Source organism: Procambarus clarkii, chromosome 1 (genome assembly GCF_040958095.1).
Source record: "Procambarus clarkii isolate CNS0578487 chromosome 1, FALCON_Pclarkii_2.0, whole genome shotgun sequence".
NCBI lineage: Eukaryota > Metazoa > Arthropoda > Malacostraca > Decapoda > Cambaridae > Procambarus > Procambarus clarkii.
In genome coordinates this window covers 55718460-55733000 of record NC_091150.1, presented here as the reverse complement: position 1 = coordinate 55733000, position 14541 = coordinate 55718460, and the positions used below count along the sequence as shown (strand labels likewise).

General features: G+C 45.1%; 1 protein-coding gene across 1 annotated transcript; it reads left to right on the top strand.

Moving 5' to 3' along the window:
• Nucleotides 1-8483: 8483 nt before the first annotated feature.
• Nucleotides 8484-12951, top strand: LOC138355942 (uncharacterized). The gene is made up of 2 exons (XM_069311500.1): nt 8484-8679; nt 8773-12951. Exon 2 carries the CDS (start codon nt 9974-9976, stop codon nt 11921-11923), a length of 1950 nt encoding a protein of 649 aa, XP_069167601.1. The 5' UTR covers nt 8484-8679; nt 8773-9973; the 3' UTR covers nt 11924-12951.
• Nucleotides 12952-14541: the final 1590 nt, after the last annotated feature.

Sequence of the window (14541 nt, the reverse complement as noted above, 5' to 3'; positions counted from 1 at the left end):
CCACACATGGAGGCTGTGAGTGTAATTGGCTGGCGGTCTTGTGATGTCCTGCTGATCGCTCAGACTGTTGTGGGCGCACCTCATCACCCGAACACTGACCCACCAGGTTGTTATTGCCGTACGCGGCTATCTCCCCACACTGATCGACCAGGCTCTTATTACTGCATCCCACCACACAAACCCGCTACCAAACCAAGAACGTAGAGCCCCTGTTACTGCAAATAATATATATATATATATATATATATATATATATATATATATATATATATATATATATATATATATATATATATATATATATATATATATATATATATATATATATATATTAGTATATTTTGGTTGCAGTCTTTCCTGTAGACATATATTATTAAATATGACCGAAAAAGTAAGATTAATAATTCTAACACGAATTTTCTCGATCTTTCTTACGTTTCTTTTCACTGTTGATGGTAATTCAAAGATCAATTCTCCAAAATTCATTTTTATTTCTAGTCTGACGCGACACTTGAGCGCGTTTTGTTTTAAAAAGTTTTACGAAACGCGCTCAAGTGTCGCGTCAGACTAGAAATAAAAATGAATTTTGGAGAATTGATCTTTGAATTACCATCAACAGTGAAAAGAAACGTAAGAAAGATCGAGAAAATTCGTGTTAGAATTATTAATCTTACTTTTTTGGTCATATTTAATAATATATATATATATATATATATATATATATATATATATATATACATTATATATATAGGGAAGGGAGTACCACCTCTGGCTGGAAGAAGGGGGACCCATAGCCTCGGAGGAAACCACACATAACGCATTGGAGGGAATGTAGGTCCCCTCCAATACAGTTTCTGTGTGCTTTTCTCCTACCACCCCCTTCCCTTTTTTTTTTCCTTTATTGTGTATTTAAAAGTTACAAAACATACAAGACAAATGCCTAAAGGTTATGGATCTCTTGAAGCTCCTCCGCTTCTGGACAGGAACCGAGGACGCAGCAAGCATTTCCCCTCTGGATCGCCACACTGAGACGCTGAAACAAAAAACTGGAAGCCCTTGGGTCTCTGGTGACGTCAATGAGCTTGGAACCCAATTCCTTGAGAAATCCCAAGGCACTCTTGCCCCAGGGGCCATGCGTCTCAGACGCTATGGGAACAAAGAGGTATTGACCTTCCAGTCGCCTGTACTTGAGTGATTTTGCTGTTTCCCTGTGGTTGGCTGCCCCACCTGCTTGATCAGCTCCGAAGTGTACATAGGTGTCAGCCAGGGTGGATACACATGTGTAGTCCCACACCAACTGTCTACCCTCCTTCCATGAGTATATGGTGATGCCATCAGGGCGAAGTGCGGGGAAATCCGGGTTTTGGACCCCTAGGATGCGAGGTTCTCTCTCCGCTGGGCACCCAGCTGAGACGAGGCTTCTCTTGATGATGTCAAGATGTCTCTTGATGATATATATATATATATATTATATTATTACATTATATATATATATATTATATTATTACATTATATATATATATATATATACATTATATATATATATATATATATATACACCTACATTAACCTCAGTGTTGCACAACCAGGTGGCGCTGCCACCCACAGGGAAGCGGCCAAATCCCGTAAGTATAGAGAACTGGATCACCATTACAATTTTGTCCCCATTGCTTCTGAGACACTCGGCGCCTGGGGTAAAAGTGCTACCAGTTTTTTGAAGGAACTGGGTTCTAGGCTCATTGAAACAACAAGGGACCCTAGAGCTGCCAGCTTTCTTTTCCTGCGCCTCAGTGTGGCGATACAGAGGGGAAATGCGCACTGCATCCAGGGTTCCTGCCCGCCATCTGAGGAGCTGGAGGAACTCGACAACCTATGATAACCATCTTTGTAACCCATATGTAACTCCTTTTTTGTAACAAAGTTCAAATAAAGTAAATATATATGTGTACATACAAAAGAATGGGGGTGGTAGGAGAAGATAATATTAGTGTTCAGTGAGAAACCACAAGGTCTCCTCTGAATACTTGTTATTTTCTTCTCCGAGGCTATGGGTCCCCACATTGGCACCAGAGGTGGTACCCTCACATATATATTATATATATATATATATATATATATATATATATATATATATATATATATATATATATATATATATATATATATATATATATATATATATATATATATATATATATATATAGCCTTCGCCCAGCGCCCACGCAGCGCCCGCCCAGCGCCCGCTCAGCGCCCGCTCAGCGCCCGCCCAGCGCCCGCCCAGCGCCCGCCGATGTCGCAGGTCACGACTGACAGCCAGGCTTCTCTCAGCCAAGAGGAGCCATCAATCAACGACAGGTACGGCACATGCCAAGTGTGCGACAAGGTGTGGAGACTCAAGCGTAATGGAGATGTGCGCAAGCATGCTCACAACGGAACCAATTGTTCGGGTATGTGGCGACCTCCCAAAGAGGGTATCAATCAAGGCCCCACACCAGCAGTCAGGGAAAACACCTCCAACAGCTTCATTTCGACTGAGAATCTACTAGAAGCCATCAAAGCATCATCGGTTGGAACCTTGCAGCACATCCCCAAAGCTGCCCGGCCCCAGGCAGCAGCCAAACTATCCAGCCTCTTGAAAAGGTCAATGACTCCCCCGGAACCATCCAAGCATGGCACAACCTTCTCCTGTTTGGAAACATATGCCTAGCTGTCCCTGCAAGGAGAGACAAATCACTAGCTTCCTCAGTCATTATGGCTATAAATAGTTTTCCTAGAGAGGACAACCAGGCACCCCTCCCCACCCGTGCCAAAAACACCCACGGCAGGAAAGGTATCAACAGCAGAACCGAGGCATCCAAAATCAGAGCAACAGTCAGCAAGAAAATAGAAGGCAACACAATAGGGGCGATCAGAGACATCACCAGTGAAGACACAGTTGCCACTAGGGGTGCCCATACAGCACAAGCCCTGAGGGAAAAACACCCACCCAGAGCTCCTCGTGACGACAGTGTTCCCCTAGTCGGTGTCACCAGAGCAGAACCCCTTTGTGTGCTCGAATCCATGGTGCATAAAGCAGCTTTATCCTTCCCACCAGGATCAGCAGGTGGGTTCACAGGACTACGACCCAACCACATCAAACAAATGCTCAACCCTGCACTGGGAGACATTGCACAGGGCCTCCTGGTGGAACTAACTAGATTCGCCAACACATGTCTAGCTGGCAACATACCAGAGACCATACGGCCTCTCTTTTTTGGCGCTACCCTCTGTGCCCTGAGGAAAAAAGATGGAGGAATCAGACCGATAGCTGTGGGCAATTCACTCCGGCGTCTCGTCGCTAAGGCTGCTGCCAGAGCAGTTAATCAGGCAGCAGCCGACATGCTGAAGCCAAAACAGCTTGGGTTTGGCATTCCACAATGGTGTGAGGCAGCGGCTCGTGCAGCTAGGGCCTACATTGCCAACATTACGAATGAAAAAGCCCTGATAAAGCTGGACTTCAAAAATGCTTTCAATCTGGTTAGAAGGGATGCAGTACTCAGTGCGGTTCATCACCTTTTTCCTTCCCTCTACCCATTTGTAAACTCATGCTACAGCAAGAATCTAACTCTGCTTTATGGGGAACATGAAATTGAATCACAAGAAGGTGTCCAACAGGGTGACCCCCTTGCTACTTTTCTTTTCTGCCTAGTTATCAAGGAAGTCACCGATAACCTGTCCAGTGAGCTCATCATTTGGTTTTTGGATGATGGTACTCTAGCCGGCTCCCCAGCCTCACTCTTGGAAGACATAAGAATAATTCAGGAGGAAGGAGCAAGCCTAGGCCTCACCCTGAACCCTTCCAAGTGCGAAATAACCTCCACCAACCAGAACATAATAGAGCAAATAAAGGTTGTTTTGCCTGACATTCATACAACCAACAATGAGGACAGCACACTTCTAGGTGCTCCTCTTGGAAGGAATGCCATCGAAGGGGTCCTTGGTAAGAAGATCACTGACCTGAAGAGGATGAACGAGAGGATTGAAGACATCGATGCTCTTGATGCACTTTACCTCATCACCAGATGCTTGTCCCTCCCCAGGCTGACCTACTTTCTAAGATGTTCGCTATCTTTCAACAATATTAAATTAGAAGAGTACGACAGCTTGCTGAAATCAACACTAGAAAAAGCCCTCAATCTTTCCCTCAGCGACTTACAGTGGAAACAAGCCTCCCTTCCTGTCAGACTCGGGGGCCTTGGCGTGCGCACAGCAACACAAATTGCTGTACCAGCGTTCCTGTCCTCTTCAGTGGGGTCTGACAACTTGGTGAAGGAAATCCTACCTGAGCACCTAGTTCAACAGGCAGGGGTACATGATCCCAGTTTCACAGACTGCACAACCAAATGGGTCTCTCTCGCAGGACCAGCACCCCAACCACCGCCTTCTGAAGCCCATAAGCATTCCAGCTGGGATCGCTCCATTGCCGACCAAGAAGCTGCGATTTTGCTAGAAGCTGCAACGACACCACATGACACTGCCCGACTTAGAGCTGTAGCAGCTCCCCATGCAGGGTATTTCCTATTAGCAACCCCAATGTCAGCAACCGGCACCCGTCTCACACCGCAGGCCCTCCGAATTGCCGTGGCTCTCCGCCTCGCTGCCCCAATCCACACCGAATACAGGTGTATTTGCGGCGAGGCAGAGGCCGACAGATACGGACGGCATGGCCTTCTCTGCCAAAGGACAGGAGGATGGCATGCAAGACACGGCGAGGTCAATGACATTATTAAGAGAAGCCTTACCATAGCCGGTTGTCCAGCAGAGAGAGAGCCCCGTTACCTAATGTCCCGCAACTCTGATGAGCCTGTCGGTCGCCCAGACGGAATCACGGTGAACCCCTGGAAGAATGGTAGACAGTTGGTGTGGGACTACACTTGCGTTTCAACTTTAGCCAATACCTATGTTGACTTCAGTGCTACACAAGCAGGAGGAGCTGCCAATCACCGGTAAGCGGCCAAGTCACGTAAATACAGAGACCTTGAGCACCACTACAATTTTGTCCCCATTGCCTCAGAGACACTTGGTGCCTGGGGTAAAAGTGCTGCTAGCTTTTTGAAGGAGTTGGGGTCTAAGCTAATCGAAACAACTAGAGACCCTAGAGCTGCCAGTTTTCTTTTTCAGCGCCTTAGTGTGGCAATCCAGAGAGGAAATGCTCACTGCATCCATGGTTCCTGCCCGCCATCTGAGGAGCTGGAGGAGCTGTTCAACTTGTGACAAGCAGCCTTGTACCCTGCATGTAATCAATATTGTAACTTTTTTTTATGTAATGATATTTTCAAATAAAGTTAGATATATATACACACATACCAAAAGAATAGGAGTGGTAGGAGAAGAAAATATCAGTGTTCAGTGAGGATCCACAAGGTCTTCTCTGAGTACTCTTTATTTTCTTCTCCGAGGCTATGGGTCCCTACACTTGCACCAGAGGTGGTACTCCTTCTAGGTATATATATATATATATATATATATATATATATATATATATATATATATATATATATATATATATATATATATATATATATATATATATATATATATATATATATATATGTATGTAATATATGTATATGAGAATAAAGACAAGTTTTAGCATTAGAAAAGTTCGGCTCCGATAAAGCTTGATTTTAGGGCTCAAGTTTTTCCATATTTTCCCGGAAGGTTTGTGTAAAAAGACTTTATCCGCTCAGTGTTGTGGGTTTAGGGTGTGAGGGGTGTTGAGGGGGGGGACTACTTGGAGAGGGGGGAATTTGCATGTGTGGGGGGACGGGGAGGAGGACGAGGAAGAGGAGGAGGTAGAGAAGGAGCAAGAAGAAGAGGAGGAAGAGGAGGAGGAAGACAAAGGAGAACAAAACAAGAAAATCTAACACGATAAGGAGGAAGGTGAATCTTCCAACCGTTCTTATTTCCTTTCATCATCCACCCTCTTCCCTCTTCCCTGCTCCTCTCCCTTCTCCTTCCCTCCCCTTTCATTTGCCCACCCCCTTGGGGTGGACGGTTCGAGCGACGGTCTCCCTTCATGCAGGTCGGCGTTCAATCCCCGACCGTCCAAGTGGTTAGGCACCATTCCTTCCCCCTGTCCCATCCCAAATCCTTATCCTGACCAACTTCCCAGTGGTATATAGTTGTAATAGCTTGGCGATCTCTCCTGATAGTTCCCTTTCTCCTCTACCGTCTGTCTTCCTCCCCTCTACAGCATCTCTGTCCCTCCCCTCCCCTCTACAGCATCTCTGTCCCTCCCCTCCCCTCTACAGCATCTGTCCCTCCCCTTCCCTCTACAGCATCTGTCCCTCCCCTCTACAGCATCTGTCCCTTCCCTCCCCTCTACAGCATCTGTCCCTCCCCTTCCCTCTACAGCATCTGTCCCTCCCCTCTACAGCATCTGTCCCTTCCCTCCCCTCTACAGCATCTCTGTCCCTCCCCTTCCCTCTACAGCATCTGTCCCTCCCCTCTACAGCATCTGTCCCTTCCCTCCCCTCTACAGCATTGTCCCTCCCCTCCCCTCTACAGCATCTCTGTCCCTCCCCTTCCCTCTACAGCATCTGTCCCTCCCCTCTACAGCATCTCTGTCCCTCCCCTCCCCTCTACAGCATCTCTGTCCCTCCCCTCCCCTCTACAGCATCGACTGTCCCTCCCCTCCCCTCTACAGCATCTGTCCCTCCCCTCCCCTCTACAGCATCTGTCCCTCCCCTCCCCTCTACAGCATCTGTCCCTCCCCTCTACAGCATCTGTCCCTCCCCTCCCCTCTACAGCATCGACTGTCCCTCCCCTCTACAGCATCTGTCCCTCCCCTCTACAGCATCGACTGTCCCTCCCCTCCCCTCTACAGCATCTGTTCCTCCCCTCCCCTCTACAGCATTTGTCCCTCCCCTCCCCTCCCCTCTACAGCATCTGTCCCTCCCCTCTACAGCATCTGTCCCTCCCCTCCCCTCTACAGCATCGACTGTTCCTCCCCTCCCCTCTACAGCATCTGTTCCTCCCCTCCCCTCTACAGCATTTGTCCCTCCCCTCCCCTCCCCTCTACAGCATCTGTCCCTCCCCTCCCCTCTACAGCATCTGTCCCTCCCCTCTACAGCATCTGTCCCTCCCCTCTACAGCATCTGTTCCTCCCCTCCCCTCTACAGCATCTGTCCCTCCCCTCCCCTCTACAGCATCTGTCCCTCCCCTCCCCTCTACAGCATCTGTCCCTCCCCTCCCCTCTACAGCATCTGTTCCTCCCCTCCCCTCTACAGCATCGACTGTCCCTCCCCTCCCCTCTACAGCATCTGTCCCTCCCCTCCCCTCTACAGCATCTGTCCCTCCCCTCCCCTCCCCTCTACAGCATTGTCCCTCCCCTCCCCTCTACAGCATCTGTCCCTCCCCTCCCCTCCCCTCTACTGCATCGACTGTCCCTCCCCTCCCCTCTACAGCATCGACTGTCCCTCCCCTCCCCTCTACAGCATCGACTGTCCCTCCCCTCCCCTCTACAGCATCTGTCCCTCCCCTCCCCTCCCCTCTACAGCATTGTCCCTCCCCTCCCCTCTACAGCATCGACTGTCCCTCCCCTCCCCTCTACAGCATCTGTCCCTCCCCTCCCCTCCCCTCTACAGCATTGTCCCTCCCCTCCCCTCTACAGCATCTGTCCCTCCCCTCCCCTGCAGCATCTGTCCCTCCCCTCCCCTCCCTTCCCCTCCCCTCCCCTCCCCTCTACAGCATCTGTCCCTCCCCTCCCCTCTACAGCATCTGTCCCTCCCCTCCCCTCCCCTCTACAGCATCTCTGTCCCTCCCCTCTACAGCATCTGTCCCTCCCCTCCCCTCCCCTCTACAGCATCTCTGTCCCTCCCCTCCCCTCTACAGCATCTGTCCCTCCCCTCCCCTCCTCTCTACAGCATCTCTGTCCCTCCCCTCCCCTCTACAGCATCTGTCCCTCCCCTCCCCTCTACAGCATCTGTTCCTCCCCTCCCCTCTACAGCATCGACTGTCCCTCCCCTCCCCTCTACAGCATCTGTCCCTCCCCTCCCCTCTACAGCATCTGTCCCTCCCCTCCCTCCACTCTACAGCATCTCTGTCCCTCCCTTATTTACAGCTCTCTTCTTCTTTAAGTCTTTATGGGCTATTAATGCCCGTGCCCACCTCTTGGGTGGCTTAATCTTCATCAATCAATCCTTAACCTATCACTATCTCCTCTCATCTCCTTCGTCTTTTCTTTCTCCCTTTTTTCTTCTCTCAATTCACTCTCACTCCCTCTCCTCTCCCTTCCCACCTCCCACTGTCTCTCAACATGTGCCAAGCCTCTGACATTATCAGGCAGAAGCAGCAACATTGCCTCTCATTCTCTCTCTCTCTCTCTCTCTGTCTGTGTCTCTGTCTCTCTCTCTCTCTCTCTCTCTCTCTCTCTCTCTCTCTCTCTCTCTCTCTCTCTCTCATGTCGGGAAACCGACACACACACACAACTTCAACAAAAACATGGGATGAGCTTACCACGCTGTCTTAACTGGTGTAAACAGCTAGACACCCCATTTACGTGTCAACACCAGCCACACAGCCTAACAACATCACAACGACATCTGTATCCGTCTACCAAGTATTGTTTATTATTCAAGTGCACTGTTTAATATAAATATGTAGATGGTTATGTCGTAGGACATCCCCAAAAACACCGTACGTGTACCCCATTACAGCCCTCACAGTTCATGTCATACCTGTAATTGATATGTTTAGGGAACTTTGATTAATTCCTTGCATCCCATACAGGTAAATTGTGAGAGGAGCTTCAAGAATCTGAGCAGACAGTTGGTTCATACACATAATTAACTACTTGTTTGCCAAGCCTTGTCCTTGCCACCAGCCGCCATTACGTGGCACAAAGAGGCAGGGCCACACCCATCTTGAGGCTACACCTACACGCCTTACTAGGCCCATTCTACTGGCACAGCTAAGACATTATAGCAGTAGCAGTAGTTATAATTAATTACTTATAATGAAATAACTGAAATAATAGTTTTAAAGGTAAACAATTGGTAGTTTAAGAAGGGACCATAACATAGTGGTTTAAGCTACCAATTGTCCCTCCAATAGTGTGTAAGAAGATTTCAGGCAGTTTACCAGTACATACAGTCCACTTAATTAATACTTACTTACTAAGAAAATAAATAAGACATAACTTTATTTTATTAAATCAATTTGAAAAAGAGAGATTAGCTGCCTGGATTTTTCCCCACATTGTTTGGTCCTTCGAACCGGATTATATTTAGTTCTTTGAACTAGATATTATACATACATATAGTGATAGTGCAATATTACCTACACACATTATAGCAGGAAGACACTGCTATATTTTTGCATATTTTCTAGCCTAACTTTTCAATCTCATAGCAAACAGAACTTACAACAAGCACTATTATTGTTCTGACAGTACCAAAGGAACAATTGTGCTTTTTTCATTTCATTACAAGAGGTTGATAAGAGGCTACTTTACTTATAAGTTACTTATATATGTTTTTTTGTATTATTGCATTATTATTGCCATTACTGTAACATTTACTGCATGCCACATCATTTACTACTAATTCTTGCACAAGGGTAGAACATTTTAGGCTGGTGTTGTACAGCAACCTAGTCTAATTTATTGTGCTAACCTGGTGTAAGGGTAAGAATTTAACACTTGTCTAGTGTTGAACACATATTACAACCTAGCAAGTACATATTTGTATGCAGTATTTAAGACAACCCGAGTTGTGTTGTCAATATGATATCAATATAACATTAGTACAATTTAACTATAATCATTTCACCTTTGAGTGTTAACCTGTGTCTCTGTACCAACCAAGAGTGATAATGATGGGCTAACTTGCGGATACCAGCATTGATACAGGTCTACCACTCAAATTATAGTGTGTATGATTTTACAGTGTATATTTAAATATAGTCTATACGACTAACAAGTACTTCCAAAATGTCTACTGTCAAAAATGTCCAAATAACCCTCACAGGATTGAGGGATCATTTATCACGGCAGATTAGCACATGTGATGACATAAGTAAACAAACTCCAGTTAACTATGTAGCATTGGAAAATTATCTTAGGCTTGCACGGAACAAATATGACCGTGTGTTGCAACAAATGAAAGAATATCAAGTTTTACTTCAGAATACCAGTGTTGGTGGAGAAACATTACAAGATGTTATACAAGAACATTCCGATTATGAGGATACAATGTTTACACAGTTGCAATACTTTGATGATATCATACATGCCCATAAAGCTAATATAAATATTGTAACCACAACTTCCCAGAAACAGACAGCACCAGAAGTCAAATTGCCATCACTTAGTTTACCAACTTTTTCTGGAAGAGAAGACGAGAGTTGGGACGGTTTCTGGAGCAAATTTGTCGATTCTGTGGATTCTAATGCTAATGTGCCAAAAACAACAAAGTTTACATACTTACAGAGTGTCTTGAAGGATGAAGCGTATCAGGTAGTCTGTAATCTAAATCACACAGATGATGATTATGACAATGCAGTGCAACTCCTGAAAGATAATTACGCTAAACCTGAAAGGACTATCAGAATTCTAACACAGAGACTGTTAGACATTAAACCTCCAAATAATACTGCAGTCTCACTCCAAACCTTCAGATTGGAGCTTGAGTCCATACTCAAGGCACTTAAAAATAAAGTGAACCTGGATGAGTCAGACTGGATAATACAAGTCCACATGACACGGAAATTACCCAGGGACATACTGGATAAGTTGTTTGTATTAGTAGGTAAGTCATCCTTGACTGTAAATGAGATTACAAAGGGTTTACAAACCATCATAGAACGAGAAAGAGTTAATCCAGAAGAAAAACCATCTAAACCCACATCTGCTACTAATAGTAAACAACAGAGTACAAACAGTGCTCCAAACAAAGCTAAAACATCTTCCCCCTCCACAAAGTGGAATCAGGGCAGTGTAGGAACATATGCAGTTGGTCCTTCCAAACCTACAGTCAACGCATCACCCAAGACGGTGACTCCTCAAGATACTGTTAATGTCTGGAAACCATGTGTGTTTTGTGAGCAATCACATTCCATGTACAATTGCAGACGCTACCCTGATCGTGCAACACGCATAAAACGACTCAAGGAGTTATATAGATGTAGCAAGTGTATAAGGGAACATCATCCCGACAATTGCACAACAGCAATGCGCATCTGCACTAAGTGCCATAAGGGTCAACACCATACTGCACTTTGTGGGGACACAAGTATAAAGTCTCCCAAGCCACAAGAGGAGGAAGGAGCTACAGCATCAGTAAAACTTTGTACTGTGTTACCTGACATAAGTGTCTTCACAACCAGGTCTAACCATAAATCAGCTCTACCTACTGCACGATTGATCATTAGAAATGGAAAGAATAAAGCCACCGTACGTGGATTATTTGATCAGGGGTCCCAACTGACCTTTATATCCAAGGAGTTGGTAGATAAACTGAAACTTACACCTGTAGAGGAGACACGGATAAACATAAAAGGATTCCTGACTAACTCAGGAGCCCGAACTTACGAGGTAGTACGACCCACAGTACGACTAGGAGGTTATGTACGAAAAGTACCAGCACTAGTAGTAGATAGATTTCCATCAGACCTGTATATAGAAGGTCTAGGAACAACAGCCAAATTCCTAGAAGAAAAGGGAATTCCTTTGGCTGATAACATTACATCGGACAACCTTTCCGATATTGGAATCCTTATGGGATCAGATGTCTACCATAAGTTTATCATAGGAAAGGAAGATTACCACGGTATGAACGTGTTACCATCTGCAGGTGGCTATTTACTAACAGGCCCAGTATTACGGCTAAAACAACCCGCACCTGTGGATCACCAACATGCCAACACAGTAATGGTTGCATGACTAGGAGAACAGTCTCCACTGCAACTCAGAGACATTTCCGAGGATGAGCTTGATCCCCCAGTATATAAGTTATGGGACCTGGCAACTCTCGGCATTGTCCCTGAACAACCTAGTCCAGATGATGACTGGACTTATAAACAATACCTAGACTCAGTTATCTACAAAGATAATCAGTACTGGGTCAGGTTACCATGGAAGCTGAATCACCCTCAGCTACCCATCAACTACTTCATGGCACAAAATCAATTAAGATCACAGGTGTTACGTTTACAAAGACAACCTGAGAACTTGAAGTTGTACCATGAAATAATACAGAAGCAGCTCGATGACAAATTTATCGAAGTTGTAACAAATGATAACCCAAAGGAAGGACATTATCTGCCACACCACCATGTTCAGAAGGATTCTGCGACTACCCCACTACGGATAGTATTTAATTGCAGTGCTAAGATGGGGCAGAATAGTGTTTCGTTAAATGACTGCCTTCAAACAGGCCCAAGCCTAACACAAAGGCTTTATGACGTGCTGTTAAAGTTTCGTATAGGGACTTATGCATATACGGCCGACATTAGCAAGGCATTCCTTAGGGTAGGTCTTCAAGAAGAAGACCGGAACTACACAAAGTTCCTATGGATTAAGGATCCTAATGATCCAAACAGTGAAATAATCACTTATAGGTTTGCGTCTGTTTTGTTCGGAGCCACGAGCTCACCATTTCTGCTTCAAGCTACCTTGGATACGCACTTGAAGAAGTCCAATAGCCCGAACAAGACAGAAATTAGCGAAAACCTGTATGTGGATAACTTTCAAGGAACAGCCAACAGTGAAAGTAAGCTGTTGGACATATACCATGAGGCCAATCGAGAATTAATGGGAGCCAATATGCCTCTCCAGTCTTGGGTCTCTAACAATGACAAATTAAAACAACTGATCACAACTGAATTTCCCGACTACCAAGTACCCGAGATGACAAAGGTTCTAGGTGTCCAATGGAACACGACAACCGATCAGTTGACAATCAAGTCAGTGGAAACAGATATCTCTCTCTCTCTCTCTCTCTCTCTCTCTCTCTCTCTCTCTCTCTCTCTCTCTCTCTCTCTCTCTCTGCGTTCGAGGGTACTTGTTGGCACATATGAAAATTAAATTAGTAAGTTCTCCAGCATTTAAGAGGAATATAACAAGAACGTATTAACAGGAAGTGAAGAAGCTAATTCACGCTTGATTTTATAAGCAAGAGCAAGAAACATGAGGGCGGAGAGTTCTTGACGCCAGCGACTATAATTGCTCGGTGTCCGGAGTTCAGGAGCTAAGCTCGACCCCTCCAACACAGCTTGGCAAGTGCAACAAGGCAAGTACTCATGGAAATTGCAGAGCACTTAAGCCGTAAAAATCTCATTAGCCGGCCTTATCTGATCAGTAAATTTCAGCACTCTCTAATAACCAGTCAATAAAGTTATTAATAAAACAGAAACATTATTATTAGTATGATTATTATTATGAAGATTATTTTTATTGTTATTATTATTAATAATATTTATATTAATATTATTATTATTATTATTATTATTTATATTATTATTATTATTTAAGTAATGGTAATGTCTTCTTATTGACCTAATAACATAGGATAAAAGGCCACACTCGTGTATATGTCTATTTTAAGTACATTTATGACCAAGAGTGAGTCCCTTGCACTCTGGTGAGTGCATAATGAAGGTCAACAACAACAACTGCAGTTGTCAGACGGCCAGGATGACGGGAAGGACAACTGCTCGTCCCGTAGACAACCTCTCCTGAGAACACCTGCAGGGAGGTGGGGGGGTGACCGGGTCAAGAGGTCATGGAGGGTAAGAGGAGGGGATCTTGGCTACCAACCCAACCCGTCCTCTTAAAATAACGTCGTTTTTCGCTGGTAAGCGCTCTATGGCCAAAAATTTACGTAAATTGAAATGAAATCGGCTCACGAAAGTGATGTACGTTTTCTGTTTGAGTTCTCCGGCTTACTAGGTTAGGTTAGCAGAAGAAACTTGCAATTATCGTTTTTCATGAGGTTTTGAAACCTTAGGAGAATTTTCTGCCCTGCTAACCTACCAGAGGACCCGTAACTTACTGTTTTGGAAAAAAAAAGTCCAAAAATTATTTTCATTTTTTTTTTCATTTTCAAAGTACGTCTATTTTCGGCCATATGGACAAACAGTCACATTCAGACTTAATTTGTAAGAGGAGAGGTTATACACCTCAAGATCATGATAATACACTCAGGAGAGTGCGAGAGACTCACTCTAGTTCAAATATTTATATAAAATACACATCAGTGTATTTTATCAGTGTTTTTATTATATTAGTCTTATTACTAATGCCATGTAGATATACGTATCTGAACGACAATCTCCCTCGCACTTAAACCCGTCTCGCCCATCTACACCCTACCTCCCACCTACACCCACGTGCATACACCCTCCCACCTACACCCACGTACATACACCCTCCCACCTACACCCACGTACATACACCCTCCCACCTACACCCACGTACATACACCTTTCCACCTACACCCACGTGCATACACCTTTCCACCTACACCCACGTACATACACCTTTCCACCTACACCCACGTG

Bases quoted from the DNA above. Each gene is read 5' to 3' on its own strand.
- LOC138355942 (XM_069311500.1), top strand. From the start codon at position 9,974: ATGTCTACTGTCAAAAATGTCCAAATAACCCTCACAGGATTGAGGGAT.